General features: G+C 37.2%; 1 protein-coding gene across 1 annotated transcript in view; it reads right to left on the bottom strand.

The window, feature by feature from the left end:
- Positions 1–16,876, bottom strand: part of MINDY3 (MINDY lysine 48 deubiquitinase 3) — a 59,943-nt gene that overhangs the window by 32,900 nt on the left and 10,167 nt on the right. Inside the window, exons 4-10 of the mRNA XM_033063384.1 lie at positions 15,564–15,737; positions 11,985–12,036; positions 10,000–10,114; positions 9,520–9,593; positions 8,974–9,053; positions 4,981–5,051; positions 2,701–2,781 (exon numbers count right to left, since the gene is read on the bottom strand). Of these exons, the coding sequence (XP_032919275.1) occupies positions 2,701–2,781; positions 4,981–5,051; positions 8,974–9,053; positions 9,520–9,593; positions 10,000–10,114; positions 11,985–12,036; positions 15,564–15,737 (647 nt within the window). The remainder of the gene's footprint in view (positions 1–2,700; positions 2,782–4,980; positions 5,052–8,973; positions 9,054–9,519; positions 9,594–9,999; positions 10,115–11,984; positions 12,037–15,563; positions 15,738–16,876) is intronic.

Here is a 16,876-nt window from a genome sequence, read left to right as displayed (position 1 = left end):
TATTAAAATGCATTGAAAATAGACAGAGTTTTAGAATGGCAGCTTTATTTATTTTACAAAATAAAACATTTCTTACAGTCACAGCTAAAAGAATGGTCCACATTCAGAGTAATACAAATGTATTCTGGTTGATAGCAATAGAAATCTACAATATTTAAATCAAAATGTTCTGAAGTAGAAGAGTACGGTGGTTTATTGTTTATTCCACTGACAGGAGAAAAATGTTTATCATTCATCTAATGTAAAAAAATCTGAGTCAAACATCTAAGTACTAAAGAACAGCAGCCAGTGTCAGCTGGGAACCAAGAAAGCAGCCAGGATTTTTTCTCAGGCTGCTCAAGTCTTCTCCTCAAAGACAGAAACCCAAAACAAAGACTACAACACCTGCAGTGTACGTGACTAGCCTCACAGAGTGTGTTTTTAAAAGGGTGTTCCTTCTCTGCCCGATGAACTTTTTTTAAATTGTTTTCCACGATGTACACTATTTAAATCCATGACTTTCTTCAATAAATGCTCTTCCTTGCTCTTGTAAGAGAGTGCCATGTTACTGTGTCTTTTCACCGCTCAGAACCACATACAGTAACAAGCCAGCTGTCTTTAAGTAGAGCAGTAGGCAGAATTCGAATAAAACCTTTTGCTTGTTAAACCTCCATACTGAAGGAAATGAAGATTCTGTTCTGTTCCATAATTTCCCATGCTAGCTGTCTATAGCAACAGTAGCCTAGGAAGATTGGTGTTTCTAGATTTCTAGACCAAATTACTCAGCTAATGACAAAACTGACTACTGTTCTGCTTAATAATTGCCTAACATTATTCTATTTAAAAACAAGGTTTTATGCTCCTGCAAAATATATGAAGCTTGAAAGAATTAAAACTTGGGTGTTTCTTTAATTTAATCTGAACTGGTTTTGGCTCCAGTTCATTTTTCTCTTTCCATTCTGAACATTTCTTTCTCATGTAATCAAAGTCACCATCAAACTAGAAGCTACATCCTCAGTATCAAACGCCATCTACACAACTACACACACTACTTTAACAACTTGCTGATTAACCACTGGCAATGAATTCAAATTTCTTCCTGTAGTTTTTGACATGTAGCTTCAATTGATACAATAACAGTTCGTCAACACAATTTGTATTTCCACCATAGCTGACATCTCTGCTCCACCTGAAATGCTCAAAAATTGCTGCTTTAGAAAGGGTGAGGTTAGACACATGAATTCAAAAACTAAAGAGCTTTTATACAACTTCAGCTCCAGCTTTGCTTAATAATAACAAAAAAAATCTAGGAAATTCTTTGCCAAGACCATGTCAATTCTTTATTCTGCTTTTTAATAATCACAAGCTGAAGTTTTAGCCTAAGTGGAGTTCAGTGAAGAAAGCGGAACCAATTGGAGGCACCAGATACTGATGCCCAGTTACTCTAAATCCAGGAAATAGCCTTTGGCATTCTAAAAGGAAGAGCATTAGAAGTGATTTCTGTTTGGAAATGTTCTCTGTGGACACTAAACATTAGCCGTGATAACACTGTGATAGGAATGCTGGACTGGCATAACAGAGCGTTTACACCTCCTGGCATCACACTGCTGTCTATACAACAAGGTACTGACTTTGATGGTACCATTCAGAAAAACTGGGGATAAAATTTCAAAATTGAAATAAAAAGGTTTTATTAGGAAAGACTGGTGAGAGTCAAGCAGAAAAATATATCCAAAGGTAAACATGGGTTTTTCTATTCCATGGAGTAAGGAAAAGAGACTATTTCTGACACTAGGGATTAAAAATTTGCAAAAAAATTTCAATGTGTAAAACTGGCTAATTAATTCCAAGGATTTAAAAAAAAAAATGCAAAGATTAAAAAATACTACTACAAATAAACTTTCAATATATTGTGGAGGTTTGGTTTTTAGTAAGAAAAATCTAGGCATTTGTGTTGTCTTTCTAAAGATTAGGCAAAAATTTTACTTAAGGAAATTCAAAGAGTTCGAGAATTTACAACTTTATCTTTGTCACGTTCTAGTACTTATTTTCAAGATTTATAATTAAAATTTTAATTAACTTTTAAAGACATTAGGTAACTTCTAACAAGTACCAATAAAGATACTAGTAGGTAGCATTCAAAGTTTCAATAAAATTTTTAATCAAAAACAAGTGTTCTATAAAAATAAAACTTAAAGCAAACAATTTACAATCTTCAACCAAAGAAACAGAAATTGTCTCCTTGGAAAATCTGGTCTAAGATTTTAAACTGAGAGTCCTCCCAAAAGCATTTTATGCTTCACAGGCTACAGCAGATATCTGACAGAATATATATACAGAATTATGATAACAGTGCTGATATCTATAAGCAACTATAGATTAAAAATTGTGAAAGTACTGTCAGGGAGATGAAGCTACTACATAAACCTCTCTTGCACTATCGAAATTTAAGACAGTACGAATGCCAAGCACAGTGTTCCAAAGCATAAACTATCCCCAGCCCAATAAATTAAGCTAAAACCGAAAAATTTCACACTGCAAGTCATGAGATATTGCTAAAGTGTGGGAACAACTCTGCCTTCAAGGAAAGGTCTAATTAAAAGTTTTAGTGACTATGTTTTTATATTAAAGCCACATAAAACTCACATTGTAGCAAGATCTGCACTTTGAATTTACGTGGTGTTTTTCTGCCTGAGGTTACCAAAACCACATCTAACATACCTTGGCAAAGAAGACTGTGAGGTGTGTTTCACTGCCAAGTATCCAAATAGGAAATTTTGGAGATTTCAAATAGGAGCCAACCTAAAAAGGTACAACAAAATCAGAAATACAAAGCAAACTGAGAAAGCTCATCTAGTTAGTGATCAAGTTAATGAAAATTTAGTTAGTTTTCAGAACAGTTGGGACTCCACTGATATAAAACGTTCAATAAAATGATGTGCTTAGCTTGAAGACAAGTACTATGCTTAACAATACTATCATCAGATGCTAATGAAAGGTAAAAGTCCACTTGATTTGTTAGCTGGTTTTGGATTCATTAATTCAGAACTGACATTTATTTAATAAATGATGGGACAGTCAGGTGCAGTCAATACACCAACATTCTGCCAACATTATTCCCTTTAACTCTAAGATAAGGTAAAGGAATTCAATACATGCTCAAAAGAAGGCAAACAACAACCGAAAAGGCTCAGGAATTAAAGAGTATTAATGCTGTTTCAAAAGTAGTCTTTGTAGAACAGCCAGGACCTGTGACCCCATAGGGGATGCTGGAGTTCAGGGAGGACTATCAGCCATGGGTGGGACCATGGGGAACAGGGGAAATACAGAAGCCCTTGCAGGCCATGGAGGACCAGAATATGGACTGTACCAATGGTGCTCTATAGCAGGTGTCCCTTGCTGCAGCCAGACTGGGAACAAGCAAAGGAGTTCATTGCAGCCGTAAACCAGACAACCTGACCCAAAAGGACCACGGGTGGAGGTTGCAATGGATGTCTTTAATTTGTTGTAAGCCATGATTTGAGTTGCTGTTACAGGAATTACTGTACACATGAAACAATGGAGGAAAAGCATTACAAGAAGAGGTACAGTGTAGCAGTGACCCAACCTCAGCTGGCTTTGGTGCCCAATGAGTCCATACAGCACCACTTCTCCCATCCTGAGTGATCACCAGAACAGATGGAGCCCAAAGCCATGGACTAAATGAACTCAAAGGACATCTTGTGAACATCGCATAGACATTCAGCAGGGGTGGTCAGACATATATTTTATATCATAGGGTGGCAAGGAGGGTGGTGGTTAATGAGGTTGTATTGAGTAATGTGGGACCTAAGCATGACACGAATGGTAGGGAACAAGGGGTGGAATGTGCTGCTTTGGAATGGAATAGAGTTCATTTTCCTCACAGTGGCTGGTATGGGGCTCTGTTCTGGATTCTGCTGAAGATAGGGTTGATAATACAGAGATGTTTTTGTTGCTGCTAAGCAGAGCTTACACAGAGCCAAAGTCTTTTTTGCTTTTTTACAGCCATGCTGGCAAGGGAGATGGGGTGCAAGAGAAGCTGGGAGGAGACACAGCTGGGACAGCTGATCTGAAGTGACCAAAGGATATAAAATGGGAGGGAAGGAGGAGGAATGGGGGGACATTTGGAGTGATGGCATTTCTCTTCCCAAGTTACTGTTACACATGATGGGGCCGTGTTCTCCTGGATATGACTGAATGCCTGCCTGCCCATCAGAAGCAGTAATTATTTTCTTGTTTTGCTTTGCTTGTGTGTGCAGCTTTCCCTATTAAACTGCCTTTATCTCAACCCATGAGTTTTTCAGCTTGAACCCTTCTAATTCTCTTGGTGATTCAGCTGCTGGGGGAGCAAGTGAGCACATGTATGGGACTTGGTTGCTGGCTAGGGTTAAACCACAACAGCAAAGTACAGAATTTCTCAAATAAAAATCAGAAATCAAGAAATTCTGTCCCAACAGGAAGATGCAATATGGACTAAGGTGCACATCAGCAACTTTTAAATATTCAGAGATAAATACATGTAGTACCTTTTACACTTTAAATACATTGTATTTAGAATACAGTTGTTTAATAGTAGTTTTATAATTTTTACTTACAGATATTTTAAATGGAAGACAGTAACAGCATAAAAAGAGATCAATAAATATGCAACACAACAGCAAGCCATTTTGGGACTACACAGTTTCGAACCATCTACAAAACTCACTAGAGTTACTTTAGTAAAAATATAAGCTTCTAACTAACAATAATCAATTGGTGCAATAAATTCTAATTTAAATAGCATCAAACAACATTTACTCAGCACATTTAACAATTTTATCATATATTTGTCTTAATGTAGTAGTCTCAGACTGAATTTGGACATTATTTGAAAGTTCCTTAAGCTCTCCAGTAGTACATAGTAAAGCTTTCAGCAATACTGTTAAAAAAGCCCACAACTTAATAAAAAAAACCTTTTAAATGATGCAGAAAACAGTTTACCTTACAATACCTCAGAGATTCCATCAACGTCAAAAAGCCTACTGTTGCCTGTTTGTGTATGCCAAGAAGTTCTGTTCAAAAGAAAACAAAAATTTTTCAAGAAAAACTTGCAAATCCCATTTTAAGCCATTTTTTCTTACTTTCAAAACTGGTCAAGTAATAACAATTTTAAGTTATGCAATTCTAGTAACAGCAAATCATCAGGATATAGTAAAAAAATGGTAATTTCTCTATCTATAAAACAAGATCTCTCTATAAAATAAGATCCAGACTCATGGTTTAAGAGCTTCCTGTTGACAACCTCTTTTCAAAAGCTGTTGGACTTTGTAAGAAAAGCAATACTTGCAAGTTACATCACTATTATTTTTAGAAAAATCTAAGAAAACCAGCTATCTTGAAGAAGAGAAAATCCCATATACATGCATAAATGAATGTTTCTTCCTCTCTCCCTTTTTTTTCCTTGGAGTTCCTTGGTCAAATTTATCTTTACCATTTCACATTCTGAATAATAAAACACAATTTTGGAAATAATAGTTTTGTCAGCAGAAAAACTAATCTGATTTTCTATACTGACTTCCAATTTAAGCTCTCAAACACACACAGATGCCAGGAATAGTTGAAATGTTTATGTACTACTAATTGGAAGAGTACTTACAGAGTCTTACTTGAGGTCCTTTAATATAAAGAAAGAGAAAGTACTTCAAAATTCCTAATTATATAGATTTGGAAGAAGCTCTGGGCTTTCATATGCAACATCTAAGGAGTTCCAAGTACAGTCTGCTTAGAACAGCTCTGCTAGATCCCCAAACATTGTCTAACAAGAGCAGCACATACTGGAAACACACACTATGACCAATTTAAGAACATCTAGATTTCCTTTTTTTTTGTTGAGCACTGATTTTTATATCTGAAAGTTCTGTCTAAAACACTAAGCCTCAACTTTAATTTCTAACACCAATCATTTGTGTACAAAAGTATAACACTGACATCTTTATCCATGGTCTAAAGCCTCAGAACCATACCAAGTGAAAAAAACCATTCTGAATTTAGAAGATTCCTGGATTTGCAGAAGTGAACTCTGCAGGCATGCCATACTCCCTTCACCAACTTCAAGTTTACCTCACTGAATTAAAATATTCAGGGGTGCATGGATTATCCTTTGCAAAACCCCATTATCTCACTGGCTTATAGCTGAGTGGCTATAAATTGCCATAGGCTGAGATAATTCATCCTTTCTTTGAGCTGGGGGAAAGAGAGCTATAACCCAATTTAAAAAAAATACTAGTGAAGAATCCTGCAAATTAGGGAACAGCTAACATACAGAAAAAGCATATAAATATGTGCAGTGAAGGAATGAGTGGTAGAAGTAAGTAACAGTACATTAGAGAAGTAATTTTAAAAATCACATATATTTCTTAAAAAACAAACCAAAAATCAGTGTAAAGCTAAACAAGGGCTTCAGAGTCAGGAGCCAATACCTGGGTGCAGAGCAACGAAGTCGTATGTAAATACTATCTACTATTCAGAAAATTATTTAAAATAATTCTATGATTAAGTACTTTGTTTCCCTGACAGATAATTAGATGAGAACTCTGATAACTAGAGAGTACTGGGATCTGTGAATATCCTCACCCCACAAAGAGAGTATGACTGGAACACATCTGATAACACCAAAGATAAACTAGGAAAATGAATATTTATGCCTCTTGTCACAAAATTAGTGTCTCTTGCTTGGAAAAGTACTTTTTGCAAAGGACTCAAATTTCCGAACACATTTCTGTTACCATCCGCATCAGCACAGCGCCACCGACCGGCCACACCAACCCCACAATTCCCTGGCACCGCCCGGGAAAAGCAGCTCCAGCACTGGCTGCACTCACAGGAACTGCTACAGGGCATGAGGAACGACAGTCCTAAAAAAGCTGTAAAAAAACCCAACTGCCTCCCCGTATCTATCCACTGTGGATAGCTGTGGCAAGAGAAGAGATCAGAATAACAAGAAAGGTTTAAAGGAGAACATGTAGATAGTCAAAAAAGAGCTATCATTTCACTGGCATTTTTACCACCAGTGGTCAAGAACAATTCCAGTTAGTAACTCTACCCTATTTGGAAAATATGCAACTGTGAGAGTCAGTGCTCTGACTACAATCTACAAACACATAGTAACTCCTCAGGTTTGCAATTCAGTCTGTTCCTTCACCACTGTTAAAATTACCAGCAGTACCTTTAAAATGGCTTATAAATAACTTTAATTATTTATTAATTAAAAACTGCTTATCTAAATAGTTGAAAATATGTAAATAGTTGAAATATAGAGGTAAAGTGACTTCAGATAACTTCTGAATAAAACAGTATTCAGTCCTTGTTATTTTGACACCCTTCTAGAAGAAAAGCTCATATGCAATGACATGAAAGAAGCTAAAGGTTTTACACAGAAAGAGAAACAAAATCCAAGAGAAATGCTCAAAAAAGAAAAGATGACAAAAAGCATTTTTATATATAGGAAATGTGGCAATGTATCCAAAATTCAGTGACAATGCATCTAAAATTCAGTCTTGCCTAAGAAGTTGTGAGCAGTACTGGCTGATCTTTATCTTTCTTTTCTATAGACTGCAACAAATCACTTGGTAACAGAGATGATTACAGACTTAAGACAGTGAATAAGCAGGTTCTTACTGTAATTATCCAAGGACTTCAAGAAAATTGAAGGCTCCCAAGAGCAAAGTCCAATTACTTGACTGGCTAGAAAAACTAACAGGACACATAATACCAGATCCTCAAGAAGATAGTTTTCTGTTCCTCCACTCTCCACAAAAAGCGACAGACTCTATGGGAATTCTGGTTCTAGGCTTTTAGGGCAAAACTGACTGAGAACCTCAATGTTGACTATTACTATTACCGTGTCCAAAACAAGTTCAGCATTTCCAGAAAAGAAAAAAAATTCCAACTTGGTTAAGTAAGAAATGAAGCCTACCAGAAAGATAATCCGAAAGGTAAATGAGGGAATGAACTCAGTATTCAAAACCAGTAAATTAAATTGCAGAACAGTAACTTAGCCTAATGTAAAGGAAAACTCCTAAAAAAATTCAGATTGATTGATTGATCAGAATCTAAAAATTCAGACCAAAAACCATAATCAAAAAGGGAAAATTAAAAATTTAAAAACTGAAGAGAACATACAGATAAAACCCCGGGGGCTAATTGAAACAAATTTCAAATAGAAACGGGGGGGAAGAATGACAACAATGTCAAACAGAGGAAAGACAGAAGATCCAAATGACATTCTGTAAGTCTGAAAGCATAGACTGCATGAAATAATAACCAAGTGCAAGTCTAAGATGTCTCAAAGGAGATTAATTACTTGTTCAAACCAGAGCATTTTGATTTAGCTCTTGCATGGATCTGTCCTGAACCTCATTTTAAGTAAGTATTTTCAGTGCTGACTTAGATGATGGAAAATCATCATAAGAAACATGCTGATGAACATGAGATGGACGTGGTAGCAGGAGAAGAGAAGATGTGAACATTTCCACAATTTAAACTGTTCCCATATTCATATAATCTGTATTTGTAAAATGACACACGAAAATACAAAAGTCCTCTAATCATGAGCCTCCACTGAATCAGTTCACTATGTCAATGTCTTTCCTGCACTAGGGAGCCCAAAACTGGACACACCACCCCAGAGGTTGTCCCACAAGCCCACAAGCGCCAGACAGAGGGAAAGAACTACCATTTCTTTTCAGCTGCAGGCTATCCTCCTCCTAGCAGAGCCCACGATGCAGCTGCCCTTCTTTGCCAGAAGGACACACCAGTGACTGAGTGCAACTCACTGTCCACAGGAGCCTTGAGTCCTTATCTACAAAACTGCTTCCCAGCCAGCCAGTTCCGCCCTGTGCTGTTCCATGAGTTTATTCTGTCCTGTGTGACCTAGAGGTCAGCATCTCAGAGTATGTAAAAAATATGAACAAGCATAAACTAGAATCAACTTACTCATTCCTGAACATTCTCTGTCTCCATCCCACACGTTAGAAACAGCATGTCCCGTCAACAGCAGATTAATCAAACTTTGGCTACACAACAGAAAGAAATTATGTAAGACATAAGAAATTAAAAGAGATGAGCAATTTATTTCAAAAAACATGGTTATCTGTAACAAATTAAAAAATTATTGGATTATCCAAGCAGACATTTTATAACTATTTTCCTTTAACTACTGTGTATTTTAATTCAGGAACACTAATCATCATCTCCACTCTTTCAAACACAAAATTGACATAGAATGTAGCCCTGAATTTGAAAATTATCCATCTGAAAATTCAACAAGAACAGAAGCATAACCTCAGAACTGATGTACTAAAAGGAGTTAGCAGTAAAAATGACACACTTTTCAGTGTTGCTTTCTAGTTATTTTAAAGTTATAACAGAGTCTGTCTTTTAATGTCAGTAATTTCCTAAAAGAATTATCAGTTACATAAGACATAAAATATTAGCCCACAAACCTATTTTAGGCCATAGTAGACCTAATTTGCAGCTTACCTTCCATGACCATAAACAGGATCTATCAATGGCTCAGTTGCATCTTCAATTTCATTTTTTATGTTTTCGATACCCTGCAGAAAAAATTACAAACACTTTTGCTATCTTAGGGAATGAACTGCAACATTTATACAATAACAGAATGCAACAGTAAAACATTGGGAAGCTGGTGTTTTTACATGAACTGATAACTTAACAGGCTGCTTTCTCTTCAAAAGAAGATGTTTTCTAACATCTTGTAAGGACGGATGTTTTCAAAATGGGTAAGTGTCCCAGGTCAAAAGAGAAAAATACAAACCAAAATCAAAAAAATCCCAAAGGATTGAGCCTTTCAAATTTTTAGGCTGGAACTGTATTGCAACATAGATGAAGATACCATTTCATCCATTTATCTGGACTTTACTTAGTTTATCAGTTTATTGTTCACCTTTTACAAAGAAATAAAACCCACCCACAAAATACATCAAGCAACCCACAAACCTTTGTCAGTATTACAGAATATAGAAAGAGCAATACTCCAAATCTGTTTGTCCATGCTGAATATTGATCCCAAACTGCATCCTTCAGTTCAGGGAAGCTTTTGAATGCTCGTTTGCTAAAGACAAAAAACAATAACAAACAAACAACAGAAAAGAAGTATGTATTTAGATGAAGCATTAGAATAGTGTCACAAAGCACAATCAAGGATTACTAACATCTAACATGAAAACGTCAAAGTAAAAGTAGAACAGATCTGGTGTTATATACAGAATGACACAGCAGCTCTTCTGGAGTTACTGTAACTGCCATCTGAGGATGATAAATAATTCTGGAGCAAAATGCAAAAATGAGAAATTTTTATATACAAACACTAAGATATATGTGTGAAAGAGGTGAGCGGCTTGCACCACTACTGTGATTCAACACTGCTACTGAAATTGCAAATAGATTGTATGTCAAAATAACATTTGCATTATAGTGTTCTGAAAGACATTTAGCCCATAAACAATAGAGAAATAAACTTTCTACTTAACCAGGTAAGACTATCTTCCAGGCTTTTGAAGAAATTATCATATTTCTCATAAGAATTGGACTTTGTTAGAATCTAGCTCTGGAAAAAGTAAATTGTTCAAAACATTGAACAGTAGTACATTAACATTTGGGATACTAGCTTACTGCATAATATGGTGACTGCCTGGATGATAAGGTAACACCATCTCATCATATATTTAAAAAGGAAAAAAACTGAAATAAAAACCAAGGAAAGGAAGAAATTTACTAATATCCCAGTGACGTAATACAGGTTCAATTTCCTGGGTAGTTAAAGCTAAATACTACATTTGAGAACACAAACACTAGTTTGAGTAATTCAAACTAGATCATAGACTTCGCTTATCTTACACAAACAGGTATACTATTTTCCTTCTGATTTCTTGCACACTTTTAGTAAGTTTTGTTTAAAAAAGAAACAATCATCTACAAAAATATATCCATAGATGGGTTTACTCTGGCTAATACTTGATTTATAAACATCCTTTCTTGATCAGTAGAGTGGACATGGCATACAAGGCATGCAGGGAAAAGCCAGTTCTGAAATCCATCTCATGTCTAAAGGCAAATGCCAGAACATTCATTCCCAGTGAGAATGACAGGAAAAAATTAATTCACCAATAAAAACTTGGTACCACAAGTCCAAAGACTGAAGGGGTGAGCAGGAGGGGAGGAAGAAGCACAGGAAAATAGTGGTTTTATCAGCTAAGGCTATAAAAATGTTATAGTCTCCTCTTTCTTATTCATTTAGATGACAAAATTAAAAATAAACTGTAATTACTACTGATAAAGTGAGCTATGGTTATTTCAGTTCTAATTAGCAACATCTTCCATCTCAGGTGTTTTTTGAATCCTACTGCTCTTTATTTACTCTTTGGGAATTGATTTGTATAATATTTACCCAACTGTTCACTGTGAAAATAAAAGGCTGTTACCTTTAAATATAAACTCACTAGAACTGTGAACTCTGGGTTTAGACCCCCAAAAAAGAACGGTGTTTGAAGTATGAAACAAAAATCAGTCTTGTATATGAAACATTTTAATAAATGTTTCTTATGATATCTCAAATCAGGAAAAAGTACTGATGACATGATATAAGTATTGAGGATTAACATCTTTAACTTATATAGCAATCCTGATTAGATTCAAAGAACTCAACGCCTATAAACCTGAAATGCATAAACTATCTGGCCAATTTAACACATTACATTGCTCCAGTTTTATTTTAAAGCCTAACACTTATGCTCAAAATAATACTCCATTTTAAATGGCTAAAATGCAAAGTAAAAACACAAAACCCCCGAACCAAAACTCGAAATCCAAGTTTAACCTGATGAGTAACACACAAAAAGTTTCTCAGCATACCCCTTTCAGGCCTGTGAATATTAGCGTAACTTCAAAATATTGTATTTTAAATGTTCCGACATATTACTTACTGAATTAATGCATGAAATCGCTCAAAGCCAAGCTCTTCGACAGCCAAGGCAGCTATACACAAGAGACACTTTTCAGCACTACACATGGCAAAAAAATGACACAAGATACACACAGCAAGCTAGAATACTTTCAAGCTCTAATTATATTTTTAATCCTCTCCTGACATTTAAATTTAACTGATTAGTATAAACTAATTTACTGCAACATTAAGATTCCACCATACAAATTAGTGAGAACATTTCTATTTGGACTAATCAATTTATTAAAAGCACAAAGCTACTGGAGTGTGTAGTCTTGGAAATATCTGTCATATACTGAGCTGTTGATTTTGTACAAAATGTGGCTGTCACAAAGTCACCAAGCACATGCATACTACAGATATAATTTTGCAGGTCAACAAGAAATACTATTTCCTAGAAAAGCAAGCATGATTATTTGGATCATTTTATCAATGTAGGTAAGCTGTATCTTTTCTTTGAATATACACTTATGTTACTGAAATTTAGTTCTTTTTTTTTTTCCTTTTAATGTTTATTTATTACAATCAAAAAAGTAGAACTATTCTAAGTCAGTGTTACACATTCTGCTTTTAAATAACTTCTCGTTGTTTTCTTTCAATAATGTATAAAAAGCCTCTCAAATTAGTATTGCATCCAGGACATTAAAAAATACAGCATTAGTGTCTTCCCAAGTTCAACACAGGTTTTATACCTTTCTTTTTTCTTTTCTTTATTTTTCTGCTAGTACAGTAATACACAAAACAGATAGTTCTGCTTTCTGATAGATACCACTTGATGCTGAATATTTAAACAATATCTGATCACTGGCTGCATACAATTCATTTAAGATCAGAGGCCATTAGGGCTAGTACTACTGATCAATTCTTCCCACCAGAATTCCTGAAAATGCGTCTTATGCCCATTCTGCCTGTATTTTGAAAGATGCACTTAATTTGCCCTACATGCAAATACAACTGATTCTCAAGCAACAGAATACTTTCATTTTCTACTTAAGAAATACAGCAGCAGCAGTCTTAAGAATTTTAGTTTTTGTCACTTGAACAACTACAAGGAATTGCATAGATTACCAAGAATAAAACTGGACTTAAATGAATGCATTTTTAAGACATTTTTATAAAATACGAAACCATTAATCTAAATTGCAGAAAATGCTGCAAAAGCTAACTTTGCTTGAAGAACACATGTTATTGTAAGCAGAAGGTTAGAGGGACTAACTCATATAAAGCAAACTTTGAACGTGGGAACTTGCACTACTAAAGCTAACACATGGCCAACAAGTGACTGCTATACACCACAAAAGCAGATGAAAAATGCTATTGCATTCAGTAAGTGTGCTCGAATCCACCTTTTGTTCACACAGCAGGATGACAGGCATTTTCATTCTGTTACTAAAGAACAGAGTGAAATGCTAAGATAATTACTATTTGAAATAAAGGGAAATAAGTAGAAATTCTAAAGAGAAGTAGAGCTATACATAACCCAAACAATGCTAAATAAAGACCGTACTTAGTGGAACGAAAAAGAACAAACAGCAAGAGAACATGAGATGTATGAGAAATACAATTGTTCAGAAACTCTTTAAAATCATACTCCATCATGCTGTGTCTAAGCATATTTCATGCTTTTATTATAAACATACCCCCATATTCAGCTCTCAAATAGCCTGCCATATGGAACTGTATCTGTAATACTCCCTGCTCACCCAACTCATCTCTTAAGTCCTATCAACTATGACAATGCCAGTTTCTATTTTTATTGAGTACAGCAGCCAAGCAAGAAATAAATGTGTTCCTTTGCACTAGCAGTTACACAACTCTGCATTACTCACAATATCTTCTCCTCAACAACTTTGTCCCACACTCAATCAGGTTAAGAAGATGGTTTACAGGTCAATAGCAGGGACAGAAGAAGGAAAGAAAGCCCAAACCTAACTAACATATCTTAAATTGGTAAGTGTATAGCATTACACACAGAAGGCCAAATACTGTACATATGAGAGGTGCATTCAGTGTCTAGCAGGGAATGCAGAATAGAAACAATGAAAGAGATCAACATTGCCCATGACATAAGCAGGCTGTACATGGTAAACGTATCCTGGGCCTCCTTGAGCACATTCCATGTTATTAAAGACAAGCCCAGCAGAACTTGAAGACTTGTACAGAAATGTGAAAAAATGTAGTTATGTAATAGAATGGATTAGTTCATAAGTGTCAGTGTTGAGAGTAATCATTAACTTGAGTTTGTGTTTAAAAAGACTGTTGAACATTTTCTACAGTTAAAAGTCCTTTGGAATCAACCAATACATTAAAAAACAGTAAGATCCTGTAGATAACTAGTCTCTGCTTCACTTTATCTAGAAAACAAGCTTCCTATCATTGGCAAGAGCTTCAGAGACAACTCAAAAAAGGAAAAAAATGAGGAATTTCAGAGTTACAACTGCCTTGTCTTGCAAAGGAAGACATTTTTTAAAGAAAAGTTGCAGATAAACCTTTACACGTAGTACTTTTTCTTACTTTAAAAAATGCTCTCCTTGGAAATCTTATACACTAACTGTCTGTTTTTTCAATTAAATATAATTTTAATTATTATTGTTTGAGCCTTCTAAAGCACAGGGAGCACTGCTAGAAGCAGATGAAGACAACTTGTAATAAAGGGCTTCAGCACTACAAATTGCTATAACACATATAAATCTATTTGTACAATTCTTACTTTGTAGTTATGCCACAAACTGATGAATAACATACTCCTTCCATCAAAAGATAGCACCTCTATAAGCAACATGTTCTCATGTGAAGAGATTTTCATACTTCTTAAGGCACGCATTGTAAACAAAAACTAAAAGAAAAAGCAGCTTATCTTTTAACACATTAGATCTCTCCTTTTAAAAGATTAATAAATACAACTCTCTGATCATATGTGCAAAAACTTTCCGTATTACTGACTCTGCAGTAGTTAGATAGGACTGGATGCCTCATCTCAGCGCAACAGATGAAGTCTCCTGGATCCCTGATGTCAGTAACTAACAAAGGAACGAAGACATTTGCAAAAAGTAGGTAACTGAAAAATTCTAACCTACAAAAAAATGATGATAATTTACTAGAAGGTGATTTAAATTGTATGGTACTGCACAGAAAAATGGAAAAAATATACTTCTCTATAACAGGGGGTCCAGAATATTTTAGAATAAATAAGCACTAGAGAATTTTTTACAAAATTCTTCTAAAGCAACAAATGACAAGTATTCTTCCAGTGTTAAGAAGCATGTAGATGCTTCAAAATTAAAGATGCATCAGATCCTAGTAAATTACAAAATAAAATTGAAGGTTATGGAAATTGCTGAAATTTTAAAGAAACATGTATGTTAGAACTCCAGTGATAGCACATTGCTTTCAAGAAAAAGGATCAACGCCTCTAATTACAACAGACAAAAATCTGTCTTTTGCTAATGCAAGCACAAAGGCAAAACCCCCATCTGTGAATTAATAGCAAAGTGGTCCCTCAAAAACCATGCAATACTTCACTAAGGGATGGGTAACTTAGCATAGAAATACTTCTTACAAGGTTGCTCCTCTTGACGACTAGATTCTGCAGGACTTTCAGAAATACTAGCAGTTTCTTCGGTTGTTTTTCCTCTTATCCATGTTGCCAGACAGTATGACTCAGAATTATCAGAGCAAGCCATTTCCAAAATATCACATAATGTATGACAGAGAAGGTTCTTCTGCTCCTCTTCTGAAAGATCAGAAACCTACATGAGTCTGATTGCTGAGAACCACTGTCATCATATATAAGCTACTAGTATCTTTTTTTATACATTAAAATGCTAGCTAAATAACTACTACTTTTATCTCATTAATTACTAATGTCAATTGTTCTTTGACTATACTGCACCAAATATTATAAAGCTGTCTTTAGAAAAATGTCATTTTATAAGATTTGTAACCCATTCCCTTTCTTAACAATGGATTTCAATTAAGTACAGTAAATTCACGAATACAAGCCGCACTGACTATAAGCCGCATCTCTGGGTGTTGGCAAATATTTTGGTTTTTGTCCATAGATAAGCCGCACCCGAATATAAGCCGCTTTGTCGTTCGCAGCGAGGACCTGCGTGCAATTATTAACAGAACGGCGGGAGGGCGGGGTTTACTGGCTGAGCTAAGGCTCTGCAGGCTCGGCCCGCTAGGGGCCGCTGACGGGGCCAGGTGGTCCAGCACGGTGCTGCAGCTCGGGGCCGGCCGCCGCTGCCCCTGGGCTCGGTCACCCCGGGTCGGCGCTGCCCTGCGGTGGCAGGCAGGGACGGAGCTTCCCCTGCTCCTACGGCAGCGGCGGCGGGCGGGGACGGAGCTTTCCCGCGCCCGTGGCGCCGGCGGCGGGCAGGGACGGAGTTTCCCCGCTCCTGCCGCGGCGGCGGCGGGCGGGGACAAAGCACCCCGTCGGCTCCCCGAGCCGCGGCAATGGCTGCGCGGGGCTCCCGTCGGCTCCCCGGGCCACAGCAATGGCGGCGCGCGCTTCCCCCCCCCCTCCCTGGGCCGCAGCAATGGCGGCGCCGGCTTCCCCCTCCCTCCCCGGGCCGCAGCAATGGCGGCGCCGGCTTCCCCCCCCTCCCCGGGCCGCGGTAGGGGCGGCCCGGGTCCCCCCTCTCCTCCCCGGGCCGCGGTAGGGGCGGCCCGGGTCCCCCCTCTCCTCCCCGGGCCGCGGTAGGGGCGGCCCGGGTCCCCCCCCCCCCTCCCCCGGCCGCGGTAGGGCCGGCCCGGGTCCCCCCCTCTCCTCCCCGAGCTGCAGCAATGGCGGCGCCGGGCCCCCCCCCGTCTCTCCCCTGGGCTGTGGCAGAGGAGGAAAGAGAGCTCTCCCGCCTCTCTCCCCGCCCC

Source organism: Catharus ustulatus, chromosome 1 (assembly GCF_009819885.2).
Source record: "Catharus ustulatus isolate bCatUst1 chromosome 1, bCatUst1.pri.v2, whole genome shotgun sequence".
Taxonomy (NCBI): Eukaryota; Metazoa; Chordata; class Aves; order Passeriformes; family Turdidae; genus Catharus; species Catharus ustulatus.
The sequence above is the reverse complement of the archived record's forward strand: the minus strand, read 5'-3'. Positions and strand labels throughout refer to the sequence as shown.